This window comes from Polypterus senegalus, chromosome 12 (assembly GCF_016835505.1).
Source record: "Polypterus senegalus isolate Bchr_013 chromosome 12, ASM1683550v1, whole genome shotgun sequence".
Lineage (NCBI taxonomy): Eukaryota > Metazoa > Chordata > Cladistia > Polypteriformes > Polypteridae > Polypterus > Polypterus senegalus.
In genome coordinates, this window is record NC_053165.1 from 72,609,759 (window position 1) to 72,626,581 (window position 16,823).

General features: G+C 41.9%; 1 protein-coding gene across 4 annotated transcripts in view; it reads left to right on the forward strand.

The window, feature by feature from the left end:
• The window catches only part of LOC120541009 (rasGAP-activating-like protein 1), a 146,593-nt gene that overhangs the window by 58,165 nt on the left and 71,605 nt on the right, over positions 1-16,823 (forward strand). For all 4 annotated transcript variants that reach the window (XM_039772237.1, XM_039772233.1, XM_039772236.1 and 1 more), the window contains exons 7-10: positions 7,470-7,610; positions 7,887-7,978; positions 9,495-9,612; positions 11,724-11,877. In XM_039772237.1, the coding sequence (XP_039628171.1) occupies positions 7,470-7,610; positions 7,887-7,978; positions 9,495-9,612; positions 11,724-11,877 (505 nt within the window). The remainder of the gene's footprint in view (positions 1-7,469; positions 7,611-7,886; positions 7,979-9,494; positions 9,613-11,723; positions 11,878-16,823) is intronic.

Sequence of the window (16,823 nt, forward strand, 5' to 3'; positions counted from 1 at the left end):
TGTCCCATAGCTTAACCTCAGAAGTTGAATTATTATTGCTTGATAAAAAATCGGAGCCAAGACTTATAAATGGAAAAAGTAAATTCCAGGTATAATGTTAACAAGTTTGGCCTTTGGAATTTCAATGTAGAGAACATGGAGAGTAATGGTCTGGAGGAAGGAGTATGAAAGATGTGTAGATTGAATGAAAATGGAGTTTAAAAAAATTTTCATAATATATTGATAATGTTTACTATAGTGATCCCTCGCTATATCATGGTTCAACTTTCGCGGCTTCACTCAATCGCGGATTTTAAATGTAAGCATATCTACATATATATCACGGATTTTTCGCTGGTTCGCGGATGTCTGCGGACAATGGGTCTTTTAATATATGGTACATGCTTCCTCAGTTTGCTTGCCCAGTTGATTTCATACAAGGGATGCTATTGGCGGATGGCTGAGAAGCTACCCAATCAGAGCATGTATTACGTATTAAATAAAACTCCTCAATGATATACGATATGCTTCAATATGTTTGCTTTTCTCTGTCTCTCTCACTGTCTCTGATATTCTCTGCGCCTGACGGAGGGGGTGTGAGCTGAGGGGCTGTTTGCACAGAGGCTGTTTGCTTAGAAGATACAGACGCTCCTTTAAAAAATGCCGCTTTATCTCGGTGCTTCGGCATACTTCAAAGCCCAAAAGCACGTATTGATTTTTTGATTGTTTGCTTTTCTCTCTCTCTCTCTGATATTCTCTGCTCCTGACACGCATTCTTTGAAGAGGATGATATGTTTGCATTCTTTTAATTGTGAGAAAGAACTGTCTTGTCATGGAGCACAGTTTAAACTTTTAACTAAAGGGTGTTATTTCATGTCTAGAGGGCTCTAATAATGTTAACAGTGTGGGAGAGTTTATAAGGGCTTAAAATATATAAAAATAACCATACAAACATATGGTTTCTACTTCTGATTATCTATCGCTGGGGTTCTGGAACACAACCCCCGCGATCGAGGAGGGATTACTGTATATTAACAGAGGACTTATCTTATTCACAATTGTGTACAGCTATGTGCTGGTCTACTTTTATAACTGCTATGTAGGTGCTTAATTTGAAATGACTCCCATTTAGGGGTAGTTTCAACCCTGAAAGACATTTGCATTATCTCTCTCTCTCTCTCTCTCTCTCTCTCTCTCTCTCTCTCTCTCTCTCTGAGAGAGAGAGAGGGAGAGAGAGATTTTATATTTATACATTCGACGTCTGTCTGTGTGTCCACTTTTTACAAGAGAACAACTTAATAGATTTAGCTTGGGCTTTTTTCTATAATTTGCTTGAACGTTTCGGTTGATTTGGCGACTTCTATCATTGCGATATGTATCATAGTTCACTAGCAGTATTGACATGCAGCAGGCCGAGAGGAGGGAGGCGGGGACCTCGTCACTCACGCACCAGCCTCAGGGCATGTACTTTACCTCCGTTTAGCTAGCGAACGATAGAACTACTTAACGGATTTAGATCAGGTTTTTTTCTATGATTTGCTTGAACATTCTGGTTGATTGTACGATTTCTCACATTGCTATGAATCATAGTTCGCTTGCAGGAGCGATATTCATGCTAATCCGAGACAGAGGCCGCGGAACGAGGGGAGGAGGAAGCGTGATGTCAGGCGTAAGGCGGGGCCCTCCTCACTGTCCTGTTTCACTACTACGTGGGAAGAGCCACAGGGGATGGCCAGTATATAATATTACAGAGAGACAAAAACAAATGATCTCATCTCCAATGTCCACTTGTCTAGCTTCATTGCTGTCAATCCAACTTATTTGCAAATAGTCTACTGCTTAACAGATGTAAGAACTGGAGACCAGAGGCGTGGAAAAGTTTGGGGCAGCCACCCGTTTAATGCGGTTTCCCGGCTGCAAAAGTCTTTGAGGCATTTTTAAACAGTTGTTTACACAACAGAGTCCAAAACAGAACTGCCTGCCTAAGCAAAGGCAGTGAGCTTTATAGCACAGAGGGCGGAAATGATGTCGTCCTCTGGGCCGGAACTGGAAGTGACATCATCCTTGGGGCCGGAACCGAAGTGACCTCATTCTTGGGGCTGGCGCCGGAAGTTATGTGTCCTTCCTGGAAATGGCGGCTCCTGGTGGGATTTCCGGTAAGACCTGCAGAGAACTCAGAAAGAGCGCCAGCGCACCCCCCTGGGCAGATGTATAAACAGTATTGTCTAAGCCCTTCAGCTGCTTCCCATGCACACGCAGTGTGACAAGACTCCCCTCAGCCCAGACCCGCCGGGTCGGGCGACCTGCACCGAGAGGTCGTGGGCCGGGAGAGGGCATCGGCGTTGGCATGAAGGGACCCCTGTCGATGAACGAGCGTATATTTGTACTGCTGCAGGTCAAGAAACCACCTCGTGACCCGTGGATTCGACTCCCTGTGAAGGGCCATCCACTTCAGAGGCGCATGATCCGTCACCAGAGTGAACACGCGACCCAAGAGGTAGTACCGCAGCTGAGTCACCGCCCATTTGATCGCCAGAGCCTCCTTCTCCACCGCCGCGTACCTGGTCTCCCGGTCCAACAGTTTCCGCTCAGGTACATAACGGGTGTTCAACACCGCCGACGCTTTGGCTCAACACGGCTCCCAAGCCTGTGTCCGGCGCGTCCGCCTGGAGGACAAAAGGGAGAGAGAAGTTAGGGGAGATTAAGATAGGTGCTGAAGTCAGAGCCCTTTTTAAGTCACTGAATGCAGCCCCCGCTTTATCAGACCATACCACCGTATTAGGAGCTCTTTTCTTTGTCAAGTCGGTCAAGGCGCCGCTCTCGGAGAACGAGGCACAAACCGGCGTAGTACCCGCCAAACCGAGAAAGGATTGGACTTGCCGCTTGGTTTGGACGGGCCAGGCCATTATGGCTTGCAACTTGGAACACTGTGGCCTCACAGTACCCCGCCCACTAGGTAGCCCAAATATTTGGCTTCTCTCAATCCAAGAAACATTTCTTGGGGTTGATGCGAGCCCGCCTCTCCAATGTCCGTAATACTGCTGTGACCTGCTGTATGTGCTCCTTCCAGGTGCTGGAATAGATGACAACGCCATCCAGATAGGCAGCACAGAACGAAGTTATGGGGCCGGAGCACTTTGTCCACCAGACGCTGAAAAGTCGCAGGCCCGTGTAACCCGAATGGAAGGACACGATACTGCCAGTGTCCGCTAGGAGTGCTAAACGCGTTTTTCCTTCGCGACTCCGTTAAAGGAACCTGCCAGTACCCCTTTGTCATGTCAAGTGTAGTCAAGAATTTGGCTGGTCCCAGTCTCGAGGAGGTCGCCCACGCGAGGCATGGGATAAGCATCAAATCGGAAACTTGGTTGAGCCGACGGAAGTCATTGCAAAACCTCCAACTGCCCAGGCTTAGCAATCAATACGATGGGACTGGACCAGGGACTACTACTTTCCTCGATCACTCCTAGTGCCAGCATTCGCTTGATTTCCAGTTCCACTTCTACTTTCTTTGCCTCCGGAGTCTGTAGGGTCGCCACGGACGATCACCCCGGTCAGTCAATATGTCGCGCAATCAGAGAGGTCCGACCTGGCTGTTCACTTACCACCTCTGGGACCGAGCGGATAGCTGCTTCGAGCTCCTGTCTCTGTCTGGGAGATAGCTGTTCACAAATTAAGGGAACTTACTTCCGCAAGAGAGCAGGGCTGTCCGGAGGAGGGATCGATCCCTCTCCTTCCACGGTTTCAGCAGGTTTACATGATATATTCGCTCAGCTGGTCGGCGATTGGGCTGTTTCACCAAATAGTCGACCAATCCCTTCCTCTCCTTAATTTCAGAGGGGCCTAGCCAATGTGCGAGCAGTTTAGAGTGTGAAGTAGGAACCAATACCATGACGCGATCCCCGGTTGGAACTCCCGGAGAGTCGTACACGGTCATGGCGGCCTGTGCTGATTGTGCCTCCTCGATATGACTTTTAGAATCGGTCTTATTGCATCAAATCTATCGCAATTGGGCATATACTCCAAAATATTAGTGGAGGGCTGTGCCTCCCCTTCCCAGCCCTCTTTAAAATATCTAATAAGCCCCGGGCTGTCTTCCGTATAGTAATTCAAAGGGAGAGAACCCCGTAGAGGCTTGAGGAACTTCCGTAGGCAAAGAGGACAAGGGGAGGAGTTGGTCCCAATTCCTCCCATCCTTGCTGACTACCTTACGTAGCATTTGCTTGAGAGTTTGATTAAATCTCTCCACTAGCCCATCGGTTTGAGGATGATACACCGAGGTTTTAAATGCTTTATTTTCAGTAACTTGGCAGTCTCCTTGAACGCTTCCGAGGTGAAAGGCGTTCCTTGGTCCGTCAGGACTTCTAGGAATGCCCACCGTGAAAAGACTCCTACTAGTTCCCGTGCAATATTTTTAGTGGTAGCCGAGCAATGGAACGGCTTCAGGGAATCGGGTTGCATAATCCACGAGGACGAGTATATATTTATATCCTCGGCTGAGGGCTCTAGGGTCCTACTATATCCACCCCAATCCTGTCAAAGGAACGCCAATAAGGGGAAGGGGAATCAGAGGAGCACGGTCCTTCCTAGGAATTTGCCGCAGTTGACACTCGGACAGGAAATGCAAAAGCGCTAACCTCCTCATTAATCCCCGCCAAAAAACGGAGCTTAATGCGCTCTAATGTTTTATCGGAGCCGAGATGGCCTCCAAGAAGGTGAGAGTGTGCTAACTCGCAAACCTGCCGCCGGTAGGTCCGCTGGACTAGCAACAACTTCCGGACCTTCCCTCATGTTCAGCAACCCGATACAATAATTCATTATCATGACAAAGTGAGGTCCCTGTGGCATGGGCAAATGCGCGTTGGCGTTAACGAGAACCACTGCATTCTTTATGTGCTTCAGAGAGTCCATTCCACTGTTCTCTCTTGAAAGAAGCCGGCGTCGCTCTAAACTGAAAGTGCAACTCAGAGAGCGGTCCGGTCTGACCTCAAGGGGCGGAGAATCCTCCCTGCCGGGCGCTAGTGGATGACGTAGTAGCCCGCGACGGTCCGGGAGTCTTCGTCACTCTCTTGGCCTACCGCCCACTCCCTGTCGGCTGATTACACGGTGTGGAAGCAGCTTGAGATGAATCTTTATCATCTATAACGAGGCCAAAAGCTTTTCGGGGAATGCTTTCTAAACTACCGCGTTACTGTCAGACCAGTCCCGCCGAGGATTACGGAAACGGAGGATCCGGTGTACCGCTACGTAAGCTGCGAAGGGTTCCTCCGAGACATACGTAACACCGGGCGGTATTGTACGAGCGGATATCTCCGTGTATACATTTTAGACTGGTCTTTTTCTTAATCCATTGTTGCGGTAGAACAAAACGGCGAGCAACGACAGACACGCTACTGCCGGAATCAAACAGCGCTGTTATCATATGTCCATTAATAAGAAGCTCTCCCGTATGTTTATCCGCCAGGGATTGCTAAGGGCACACAAACAACCCCGCCATTGTCCCCTACGGTCCGCCTTGTTCCTCGACAGGTCGCAAGCCAGACGGCCCGCGACTTCGAACAGGCTCTGGATTGCGTGGAAGGGACTGCTTTGTAGGACATAACTCCCGGTAGTCCACAGAGCGGCTGTTCTGCCTCCCGGGTTTCACAGCCGGCCTCTGGGTTGCAAGAGCTGTAGCAGCTCGTCCATAGAATGGAATTCCCCAGGCCGGCTGGGCAAATTCCTGGGGTATCGCTGTAGCAGCAAAAACAGGCCACTTGCTGCACTATTTGCAAGGGGGTCAAATCAAATGGCCGTAGCCACTCACCCACCTGTTGCCAGAGAGCCATAGCCTGCTCTGACAGCCCTTTGTTGGGTTAAACTCCCAGTCTATTATATTCTTCACCTGCCGGCCTGGGGACAGCCCATCGTTAACAGGGACCTTGGTCCCGATGGGCGGCTCGGCTTTCCTACCCAGAAGAGCATACTGAGCCACTCGTGTGTTTTCCCCAGAAGCCAGCCCACGCCTGTGGGTCCCCTCTACCTTCTCCACGAGATGGGTTGGTAGCCCCGGTTATGCTCGTGGAGCAGAGCCTGCCCCGCCCTTCCTGACCCTCCGCGCACTCCCTGCCCGAAACTCGGCCCCGTACTCACCCACCTGGTTCCTTGAAGTTCGTGTCCCGGTTCTTCGGGACACCATCCTGCCGACTACGCCACTGTAAGAACTGGAGACCAGAGGCGGAAAGGTTTGGGGCAGCCACCCGTTTAATGCGGTTTCCCGGCTGCAAAAGTCTTTGAGGCATTTTTAAACAGTTGTTTACACAACAGAGTCCAAAACAGAACTGCCTGCCTAAGCAAAGGCAGTGAGCTTTATAGCACAGAGGGCGGAAATGATGTCGTCCTCTGGGCCGGAACTGGAAGTGACATCATCCTTGGGGCCGGAAGTGACCTCATTCTTGGGGCCGGAACCGGAAGTGATGTGTCCTTCCTGGAAATGGCGGCTCCTGGTGGGATTTCCCGGGTAAGACCTGCAGAGAACTCAGAAAGAGCGTCAGCGTACCCCGCCCCCCCCGGGCAGATGTAGAAACAGTATTGTCTAAGCCCTTCAGCTGCTTCCCATGCACACGTGTGTGACACAGATTACATTGTTAATATTCATGACTGTACTCCTGTACTTAAATTGTGACAGGTTTGTGCTAGTAGCACGTATACAAAACACTTCTGATTTGAATGTGTGTACACCTTTAGGATTCTGGCCAAAATAACCAAAAAAAAATGTAACTTGCTGTAGCTAATGTTCAAGTTGTTACCATGCAATCCAAGACCAGTTTGTCTTTGTTTCGTTTTTGTAATGATGCTCCAACTAACTTAAGGAATACTGTGAGAGTGTCAGTGATATGAAGAGTCATTGTCTGAGATTCCTTGGAAAGAAAATGTAGCCAGGTGTTGCATTCTGTGTGCATCATCATTTTTTTGTTTAAGTTACTTCTCCAATAGCTTCAAGAATCACTTCACAAGGACTTCGCCTCCTTACTTAATATAGCATTGTCCTTCATCAGTTTGCCATAAAATTAGAAGATTCTTCAGTTTGACTGGTGTTGTTGTGGTTTCATATTTCCTCTGATTTATTTTCCTGTGAATTTCAGCTGAAATGCACATGCTTACTAATTCTATGCTTTTTTCATTTCACCTAGTATGTATGTATATATGTATGTATATTATATATACTGTATCTATATATAACAAAATAGAAAATAGGGTGATTTCATAGCATCCCATAAAACCATACTGATGACAAGCAAATTATCAAAGTCAAGGTTTTATTTTAAGAAATAGATGTCACTCAGTTCAGTTTGTTTTTGTATGGCACTTTTCAGTATATAAATTCAACTAAGATGATTGGCACAAATAAACTTTTCTTTATAGGGGACTCTTAGGCTTTCTAAATTTCCATATTAGTTATTTCATTTTGTACCTTGTGTTCATGTTTAGCTATGTGATTTTTCCCCATATAGATCATCAAAAAAACTCGTTTTCCTCATTGGGATGAGGTACTCCAGTTTGAGCTAAATGACACAAAATTGGAAGATGGGCAAAGTCTTGCTCTTGAGGTGTGGGACTGGGATATGGTTGGCAAAAATGACTTCCTGGGAAAGGTAATCCTTTGCACAGTTTCTGCTTTTTAAATAGCGAGTCTTGGCATTTAAAGGCAATCATATTAAATCTGTCAGTCCAAATCCATCTATGTAGGCTGCACAGATTTATTAGGTTCCCAGGTTTAAGATGCCTAAAGAACAGCTAAACTCATTGATATTTGCAGAACCTCCATGATTAAAATCTTCTAGATAATAAAAAGATAAAAATGTATGTAGTTTTGGGAATATTGGTTGTATTTTGCTCTGTTTTAATTTTTCTCGTTATAATTTCTGCAGGTGGAAATCCCTTTAGACTGCTTGCAGAAAACTTCTCAAGTCAAAGCTTGGTTTCGACTGCTACCATTGGGAAAGACAGAAGACGATGCTGGGTAGGAATCAAAACAGATCTGACTGCTTAGCAAATAAAGAAAATTAGCTGTGAATCCCTGCAAAAAGGCTTTTTTATTGATGAGTATCCAATAGCAAACATTAAATTAATTAAAGACACAGATTTGGTTAAACAGCATACTGTTGCACACGAGGACCCGGTAGCAGTACTTAAAAAGACCAACCATGTAGCAAAAGGGTGTGGGTTCAGTCCTCTTGAGTACCTTCCACTGTAGAAATCTAAGGAGTTGTTATGTATAGCATTATGGATGGAATTCAGTTATAGAAGGCACTATAAAAAACATTTTTAGTTGCTTTTCTTGTGATACATCCTATTTTGTTCTAACCACATAAGTTTTAACAGCTTTTATTCATCAGCAAACTATTTGCAAACAACTAATTTAACACAAGCACTTGAAAAAATGTTTCAGGTTATTGAAGGTGTCTATTACATGACTCTTAATGTCAAGATGTTCATTTCTTGCAACTCGCAACTTGTGCTTTTATGAATGTGGTGGTCCTGGTCTAAGCTGTTTACCATACAGTCAAATGGACAGAAGGTTTACAAGGTGGTGAGGAAGTTCTTATTGCATACTATATTGGTATTGATATATTTGTTTATTATGTAGGGCGGCACGGTGGCGCAGTGGTAGCACTGCTGCCTCGCAGTTAGGAGACCCGGGTTCGCTTCCCGGGTCCTCCCTGCGTGGAGTTTGCATGTTCTCCCGTGTCTGCGTGGGTTTCCTTCGGGCGCTCCGGTTTCCTCCCACAATCCAAAGACATGCAGGTTAGGTGGATTGGCGATTCTTAATTGGCCCTAGTGTGTGCTTGGTGTGTGGGTGTGTTTGTGTGTGTCCTGCGGTGGGTTGGCACCCTGCCCAGGATTGGTTCCTGCCTTGTGCCCTGTGTTGGCTGGAATTGGCTCCAGCAGACCCCCGTGACCCTGTATTCGGATTCAGCGGGTTAGAAAATGGATGGATGGATGGATGTTTATTATGTGCTTTGCCAAAGTAAATTTAATGCACATATGGTTCTAATGGTATTCAGGTATTAACTCACTTAACTGTATATATTATATCCCAACCAGGTTGGTTATTAGAAGAGTTGTAATGATGTAATGTTTAAATGGTTACAAACATAATACACTGGACATCATAAATCCGCCATTAGACATAATTTCTTCTTTGCTTTGTAATGAAGGGGAAAACTTGAAGCCACTAAATCTGCTTGCTATTTCAGTTGACTTAAGGCAAAGTTAATGTTTGCATATCCAGTGAGGAAACAATGTTGGTGGCTTGTTAGAGCAGGAAGGAAGTGGGGATAGAAGAGCACCCTGTGACTTTGATATTTTAGTCCATCACTCTGTGTGATGACCTATTTTATTGTCAGAGTACCATCAGAGGGGTGTTTGTATGTCTTTGTAATTTGTCATGGCGTATTTGAATTCTGCAAGGTGATATTTGATTTGTTTTTGATCTATAATTACTGTGATTAAAGGTAATTTTGTTGCTTTTCTAGGGGGAAACTAGGTGCCCTAAGGTTGAAAATCCGTCTTGTTGAGGACCGGATTTTGCCATCCATGTATTACCAACCTCTTATTGATCTTCTAGTTGAATCTGTCAACTCCCCTGCAGAGGTTAGTGTCTTTGATATTCCTTCTTATAACCACTGGCCTAATTTTAAAAAATAATGTTAATTTATGTACTTGTTGGTTGTTAAAAAAACTTAAACACAAGAGATAATGGTCTCTTTATTACACAAGAGATAATGTCTTGCGTGCATTATCTGGATGAGTACAGGTTGACATAAGATATGAGTTGGCACCCGTTGTATTTTGCTCTTTTATGTTCAGCTTCACAATTATTGGTAACTTCTGCATGATTAACTATCTTGAAGCTAGCTTGATATAATGCTTATTTTTGCCTTACTTCAGACATGATTTCACATTTTCATAATAGAATAAATAATGTCAATTGTAGACTACTTTACACCTAAAGACTAAACTGGTAGGTAGTTAGAGATAGCCTATAATGTTTATTTTAGTATTTTGTACACCAAAAATGTGTCTATTAGGGAATTGTGGATTATCTGTAGAAGAAGTGGTGGTACCTGCTCATGACAGTTAGCAACTTGAAAATATTGTTTTTAAAATGTTTAAAATATACACACTAGAGAATAACGTATGTCAGAGAATCCATTACCAATGTTTTTTTGGAAAACAGGGAATTGCCCACTTACATGACACCTACACTCACATAAGGCCACACAGGAACCACCAATTAACCTAACAAGCATGTAATTGGGAATGTGTAAAAAAAAAAAATTGCACTAGGAGAGTTTGCAACTTTACCCAGACAACACAGCGCCCATTGCCCACCCATGCCTTCCACAGTAATTCATTTAAGTAATATGAAGTGCAAATTTAACATAAGGAAACATTTGCCCCTCTTCTTGAAATTATTCATAAAAAACATATTTCTGTACAGTGTGTTTATGTCTGTATATATGAACATTGTTGCTTAAAGGCAGGCAAAGGCTCGACACAGAGTTTTAAAATGACTAGATCCTTATTTTCATGAAAATGTATTTTAGAAATGATTGGATTACTAGCAGCCAAAGACCTGTGCGGTCTGCCAAATTTACTTGTCTGTAGAAGATCAGATGGGTAAGGACGGAACCAGGCCAGTAAGTGATTGAGACAGGATCTTGCTATTAAATGTAATTTTAATTGGTAACCAATGAAGGTCTTGTGGAAGCAGAGAGAATTAAACCAGTAATTCATCTATTGTTTATCGAGTAACTCTGAGCCCCTATATACAAATAATGTATTAATTTAATCAGGTAAGCTAGTTTAAGCACACAGTGAGTTCTATCTTTGTCTAGTTTAATTTGAAAAGGAAGGAGTCTCTAGCAGTAATCCTAAAATTAAAGTAGGCCACTTTTACATTATCTGTGATGTGAGTCTGAATAGTATAAGCAGGGTCGATGCTAACACTCGGATCTTTATAAAAGAAAAAATATTCCAATCTAAATCTTCTAATAGGAACTGTGGCATTGTTCCCAGATAATTTATCAATATTTTTTCCCTGTTTTTGATTGAAAGGACTTTATATGAGCAATAAAATGTTTTTTCCTCTCTCACGCCCTTTACTTACATAGAAAAAAAAACGTTTCTTTGTGAGGCCTTTAATAAATCTGCAATAACTCACATAATTTAATGCTGCCGTAGAATAGTAAGTAAAAGCTTTGCCAAGCATAATATTTATATTGGGAGCTTGACATGTCTCGTGCAATACATTTTCTGCCAGTATGAAACTAAATACCGAAGTCAAGTAGGAGAAAACAAAATACTACATATCCACTTTTTGTAGCATTTTGTTTCTAAATATCATGTTTGAGTGACTGGCTGACTTGTTCTCGTGACTCGTTGTCCCTTGGGCATGACTGCTTAACCTGGTCCTTTTATTTACAGTTTCTTTGGCTTAAGTGAATGTCTTCTTCCCAGGCATTACTATGTTATAAGTCGTACTTGTGTGTGTGGTATACATATCTTGGTCTGTGCTTAACAAATTCTGAAAGTATATTCTTTTTTTGGCATTCATTATTTTAACAAATAGTGCACTTTATTAAAATACTAATTTAATTTTAAGTAAACTAATGTATTCAGTATATGTCAAGCCACTAGTTAATCTTACACTCAGATGAATTACCATCCCACTGAGGATAATAGTCTGTTTTTTTTTGTAGTTGGATGACACAACCCCATTGACAATGCTGGAAGAGGTGACCACAGTGGAGAGTCGGCAGGAGGTGGCCATTACTTTGGTGAAGATTTTCCTTGGCCAAGGATTGGTGATTCCCTTCCTGGATTATCTGAACATGAAAGAGGTCAACCAAACATGTGAGCTCAGCCCCTAACCTGCAAACATAAGAAATCTTTATTAAGAGGAGAACAGCTATCTAGTATCATATTATGATCTGGGAATTTTGGAGCTGCCCTTTAACTATTGCCTTGTTGTCTAGCCACTACTATTCCATCGTTTTAAAAAGATTTCTAATTCATAAATCATTCTCTGGTTTGTCTAAGTGTGCTTATGCCTGTCACTAAACCTTTGTTATTTACAGACTGTTAATAGAGTACTTAATGTACTGATAGATCGCATATAATTAAGGGATTAAAGACAGCTCGCTGTCATAGCATGTAACAGTGTTTTTTTTAACCTTGGGTTAATTAATGGAGGATCAAATCCTATTTTGGGGCTTGTTACAGTATGAAAATACATTTTATGATTACTTTCACTGCTGAGGAGACATGCTAGTTAGGTCAGATAAAAGGCCAGTAACTTATTTAATGTGTCTTTGCCAGTTCTTATAAAAACAAGCTTTAATGAAAATGTAGGATGAATTAACAGTTAAAAAATATTAAACTCTGTCTCTCTTACATTTCTTCATAATGACAAGTTGCCATTGTTCAGTAATGCCTAGAACACATAAATCTAGTGAAAACAAAAAATTCTTTCCTTATTTACTATGGTATGTGCTGAAAAGTAAAAAGTGCATTTTAATTTAAATGTAAGGTTTTTTGGGATGGTGATAACTTTGGAAGGGCAATGTATAAAATTCCAAAGCTGCTAATTCAAAACCTGCCATGAGCAAATCACTTCACTTGGCAATGCTTACTGTGCAGAAGTATGAAAAATATTAATTATGAAGCTTCTAGTGTAAAGACAATTTTAAAAATAACCAAAATTTTAATGCAGCTGCGAGCAGATCACTATAGATGTCACCTCTCCCTGTGGAAAATGAGGAAACGATTGAACTACACCCGGAGTGGTACTAACATTTTGGAAAGATTCTCTATTCAGTCTTCAGCACTTACCCCCCTTTCAACTAAGAAATTAAGTTCACCTGTCAATTTCCCATTTTTGAAATGTGAATAGTTTGTACTTAAAGATACTTTGGAATTGTTTCTTTTTATATTTTTGTTTTACTCTGAAAAGCAGTATGTCAGATGCATTTTGGCTGGTATTTGATGGCAGAGCCATGAAATATAATCATCTGTAAAAAAAATTGTTTGGGAAGAAGCCATACCAATCTTTCTTTTATGCATTTATCTATTTTTTCTTTGTTGTTTATCTGTGCATTTTCAATTCCTCCTTTTGCGTGTGGAAATGAGGTAAGATGACTCACTGCAAAAATGCGTGGATGAGCTGATTGAAACTGTTGATTTAATCAGTGTGTTAGCATTGAATCACCAAGGATTTTTTTTTTTATTTTGGCCATTTTATTTATCTATTGCTTTAGTTGAAATTTTTTATTGGCTTGACTCTGTGGTTTTATATTACAAATTCCTTATTAATTTTTGTACTCTCTAGTCAGTGGCCAGCTTCCACATGAATGCCCCCTGTTTGATCTTTGTTTACTACCAGCTTTCAGTGAAGCACCTTTGTAGTGGTCAATGCTTAGACTTAGACATTCAAGGATATCATTTTCAGCATTGATTCTGGGAACTGCTAGTTGTTTGACTTCAATTTTTATTTAATCTCTGACAATGTAATTACATATTAATCTATGCATTTAATTTAAGATTTTAATTAATATACTATCCTCTCTAAGAAATCATGGCCCAGCTGTTAGTCATGTTTAATGTTTTATGTCACAGCTCTTTTAAATTCCTGGGGGTTACCTTAGGATGTGAAGTCTCTTGCACAAAGGGGTAAGACAGCGACGATCACTGTTTTGTTTAAAGTGATATTTGCTTATTAAGATACTGTTTTGGACAAGTATCGATTCCACACAAAATACTACTTCCAATTTAAGAATAGCATTTGCATGAAGTGGTTGTCAAGGCATAACTCTGTGTGGTTGCTTTACCTTGTACTATATATAAATATGTATAACATTCACACACACCATTGCCCAGCTGTCATATAATTTGAACCTAATTAGATCAAATCTGTTTCTCCAAACCACGCTTTTTCCTTTGTGGAGAGAAAGTTTGTTTCCAAAAAGAATATTCTGGTTTCCATAGCAACACCACAAGGCAGAAGCTTCCACACATTCGGTTTGATCGGTTTGAAACCTAGCAGACGACTTTGTTGTCTGGAACGTTTCAAAGCCGGCCTTTTTAATTGCGTTGCTAAACAAATCAGCATGCCTCCTGCTTGGATGATAACACATTTTCCTTTTAATTAAAGCATCATTCTCTTTGCCAGAAAAGTCCGGCCATTATACTGTTGTAAAGTACCAAAATTGTATTCTAGAGCTGCTGTATGTACTACTGCAGATTGTTTGATTGGTTTCAAGGCTTTCCAGACCCAGGTCCAAGTCTGTACTCATGGACTAATAATCCAGTTACAATGAATAAGGGTTAAGGGTTGTGAGACCCTGATTATTTTATATGTGTCCTAGGGTAAGTTTAAAACTGTAATTTTGCTGTCTGCAATATGGAAAATTCATAAATGTAAAAGATGCAATAGCTTTATAAATAACGGCACTTGTATTTATGAACTTAAAACTATAAAACTACACATTTTTGTCAAATATATTCAGCATTTGTACCACTGGGAAATAATGTTTATTCTATATATTTATTTCCCCACTGAAAACTCATGTAACAATTGTACATGAGAAAAGCCTGGAATCCTGAACTCCTTTGCCAATGTATCTCAATATAATTGATAATCCCTTAAACATAACCCTGGCTGCTCTAATGGGCCAGCCTATAAAAGGTTTGCACCCCTTTATTCCCAGCACAGTACCTTTTGCTCTTTTTACAACAATATCTTGAAAATGTTCTATAATCAAACCTTCTAATTTCTAACCATAAAGAGGTTAAGTCAAAATTCAGTCATCATCTTGACAGAAGACGCTTTTATTCCCTGAATAGATACTGCTTCAAAGTTATTCCAGAAACCAGTTCTAGGGTCAAGAATATTCCTTGGGAGTCTAAGGGTCATCCTTATATAGATTTTCTTACCAACTCTGAATATCCAGGAAGAGCTGAGCTCCTGCACTCATTTTAAAGACCAGGTAATTTTCATGGTAGCCTGCCCACCCTAATCCTTAGCTAACCATGTTTGGGTCTGGCTAGTGTTTGGAGGGGAGAACATCTGGAAAAGTTTGAGTTGCATCTGGAAGAGGTGTTGATGAGGCCAGCACCAGACACTTGCCCTTTGTTTTGTGTGTGTTTCCCAATGCCCCAAGGACAGGGATACTGTGCTGTAAATACTAGCACTGTCTTTCAGATGAGACATAAAACCAAGGTACTGACTCTTTGTGGTCATAAAAGATCCCTGGGCATGAGAAAAACGTGTCTAATAAGTAGGACGTCATTGAATGTTAAAATAAACATTCATTAACACATATTTAAATGTGTCTTGGTACTGCCAGCAGTTATTGTTCAATTATAAGAAACAAAACACAGTAGGTGACTTTGTGGTACATGATCTTCTTACTAGGTACAGGAATTAATCCAATTTACTTTATAATGTGGTATGTGCAGGCAGTGCTGTTTAAAATACTTGGGTATGTACCAGTAAATCCATTGTGTACAGCTGAGAGAGAGCATGAGCAAAATGGTGGGTGCCAGACTTGCAAGTTGGAGTGTATCGGGAGCATCAGCCCTGGTGGACTTTTCATGCACATTAGAAATTGATAAATGGGGTTGACAGTGTCAGAGAAAGACCAAATGGGGTAACACAGGGGCTACTGTGTGTCAATTAACAGATTAGCACAACAATGCTGCTCAACCAGGCATGTCACAAACACACTATGCATTGTCATAGACAGGGTATGGCAACAATTGAACAAAAAGAACACTATTCTTGTTAGTGAAAAATCAAGAGGGCTATGACAGGCTGCCTAAAAGTGTTTGGTGTCAAAGCCTAATTTACAACCATTCTTGAACGTCTGGCCTCTCCTCCTCTGTGCTGGGTGAGCTTCTGCTTCTGCTCCACTCCTGACTCTAAGCTGACTGAACTTGTGAACAGAAAGGAATTTTTAAGTGCACTGATGGGAGACATTCTCAGTGCCTGCCTTCAATCACTTCTGGAATCAAGAATGCTCAGTAGAACCCCCGGGTTCTTCCATTCAGCTCTCTTCCTGGCAGCTCCAGGCATCCATGCACTCCTGCACTCCAGCATATATTATTCGGGTCTGTCTAATCAAATAGAGATCAGGTGCCCAAGTATAATGTGTGTGCCCAACTGCCAGCAATTGTTGACTTGAAGGATAACTAGAATATTTTTTTTAACTGTCCTCCAGTCTGCCTCTGTTATTATAGCACCCCTGGAATAACAATTTCTGGCTCTCCTTTTAATATTTACAGCATGGGCACCTGTGTTATTATGTGATTCAAAAAGCCTTTTAACTAGAACTGTGTGTAGCATAGTGCATTTCTGGTCATTCCTGATTTTATAGATGCTAAAAAAAAATGTATACAATGCAAATAAAGCAAAGTAAGGAAGGACATGGGATCCCAAGGGTTTAGTGTATAGCTGTTCCTGCATCTTCACATAGCCCCTTGACAGATGTCTAATCTCTCCTAACGAAGGCTGCAAGATTTCAACTGACATGGATGCAAGAAACAGTGCCTAGCAACTGTCTGAAGCAGTTTGTGATGAACGAGCGAGAGCTTAATGGTTTTGAGTAGGAGTGTTCCAAGACTGCAGAGTGAGGAAAATGGGTGTCCTGATTATAGAACCAGTCATCTATTTCCTGATTAGTGGAGGGGGTAAGCAAAATAAATGCTTCTGATCTTTATGAAGGCAATATGGTGAGAGCTTACAGTGGCAAACACATTGTTAAAAAATGTTTTGCTGTCACTTGATGGCTAGGAAAAAAAAT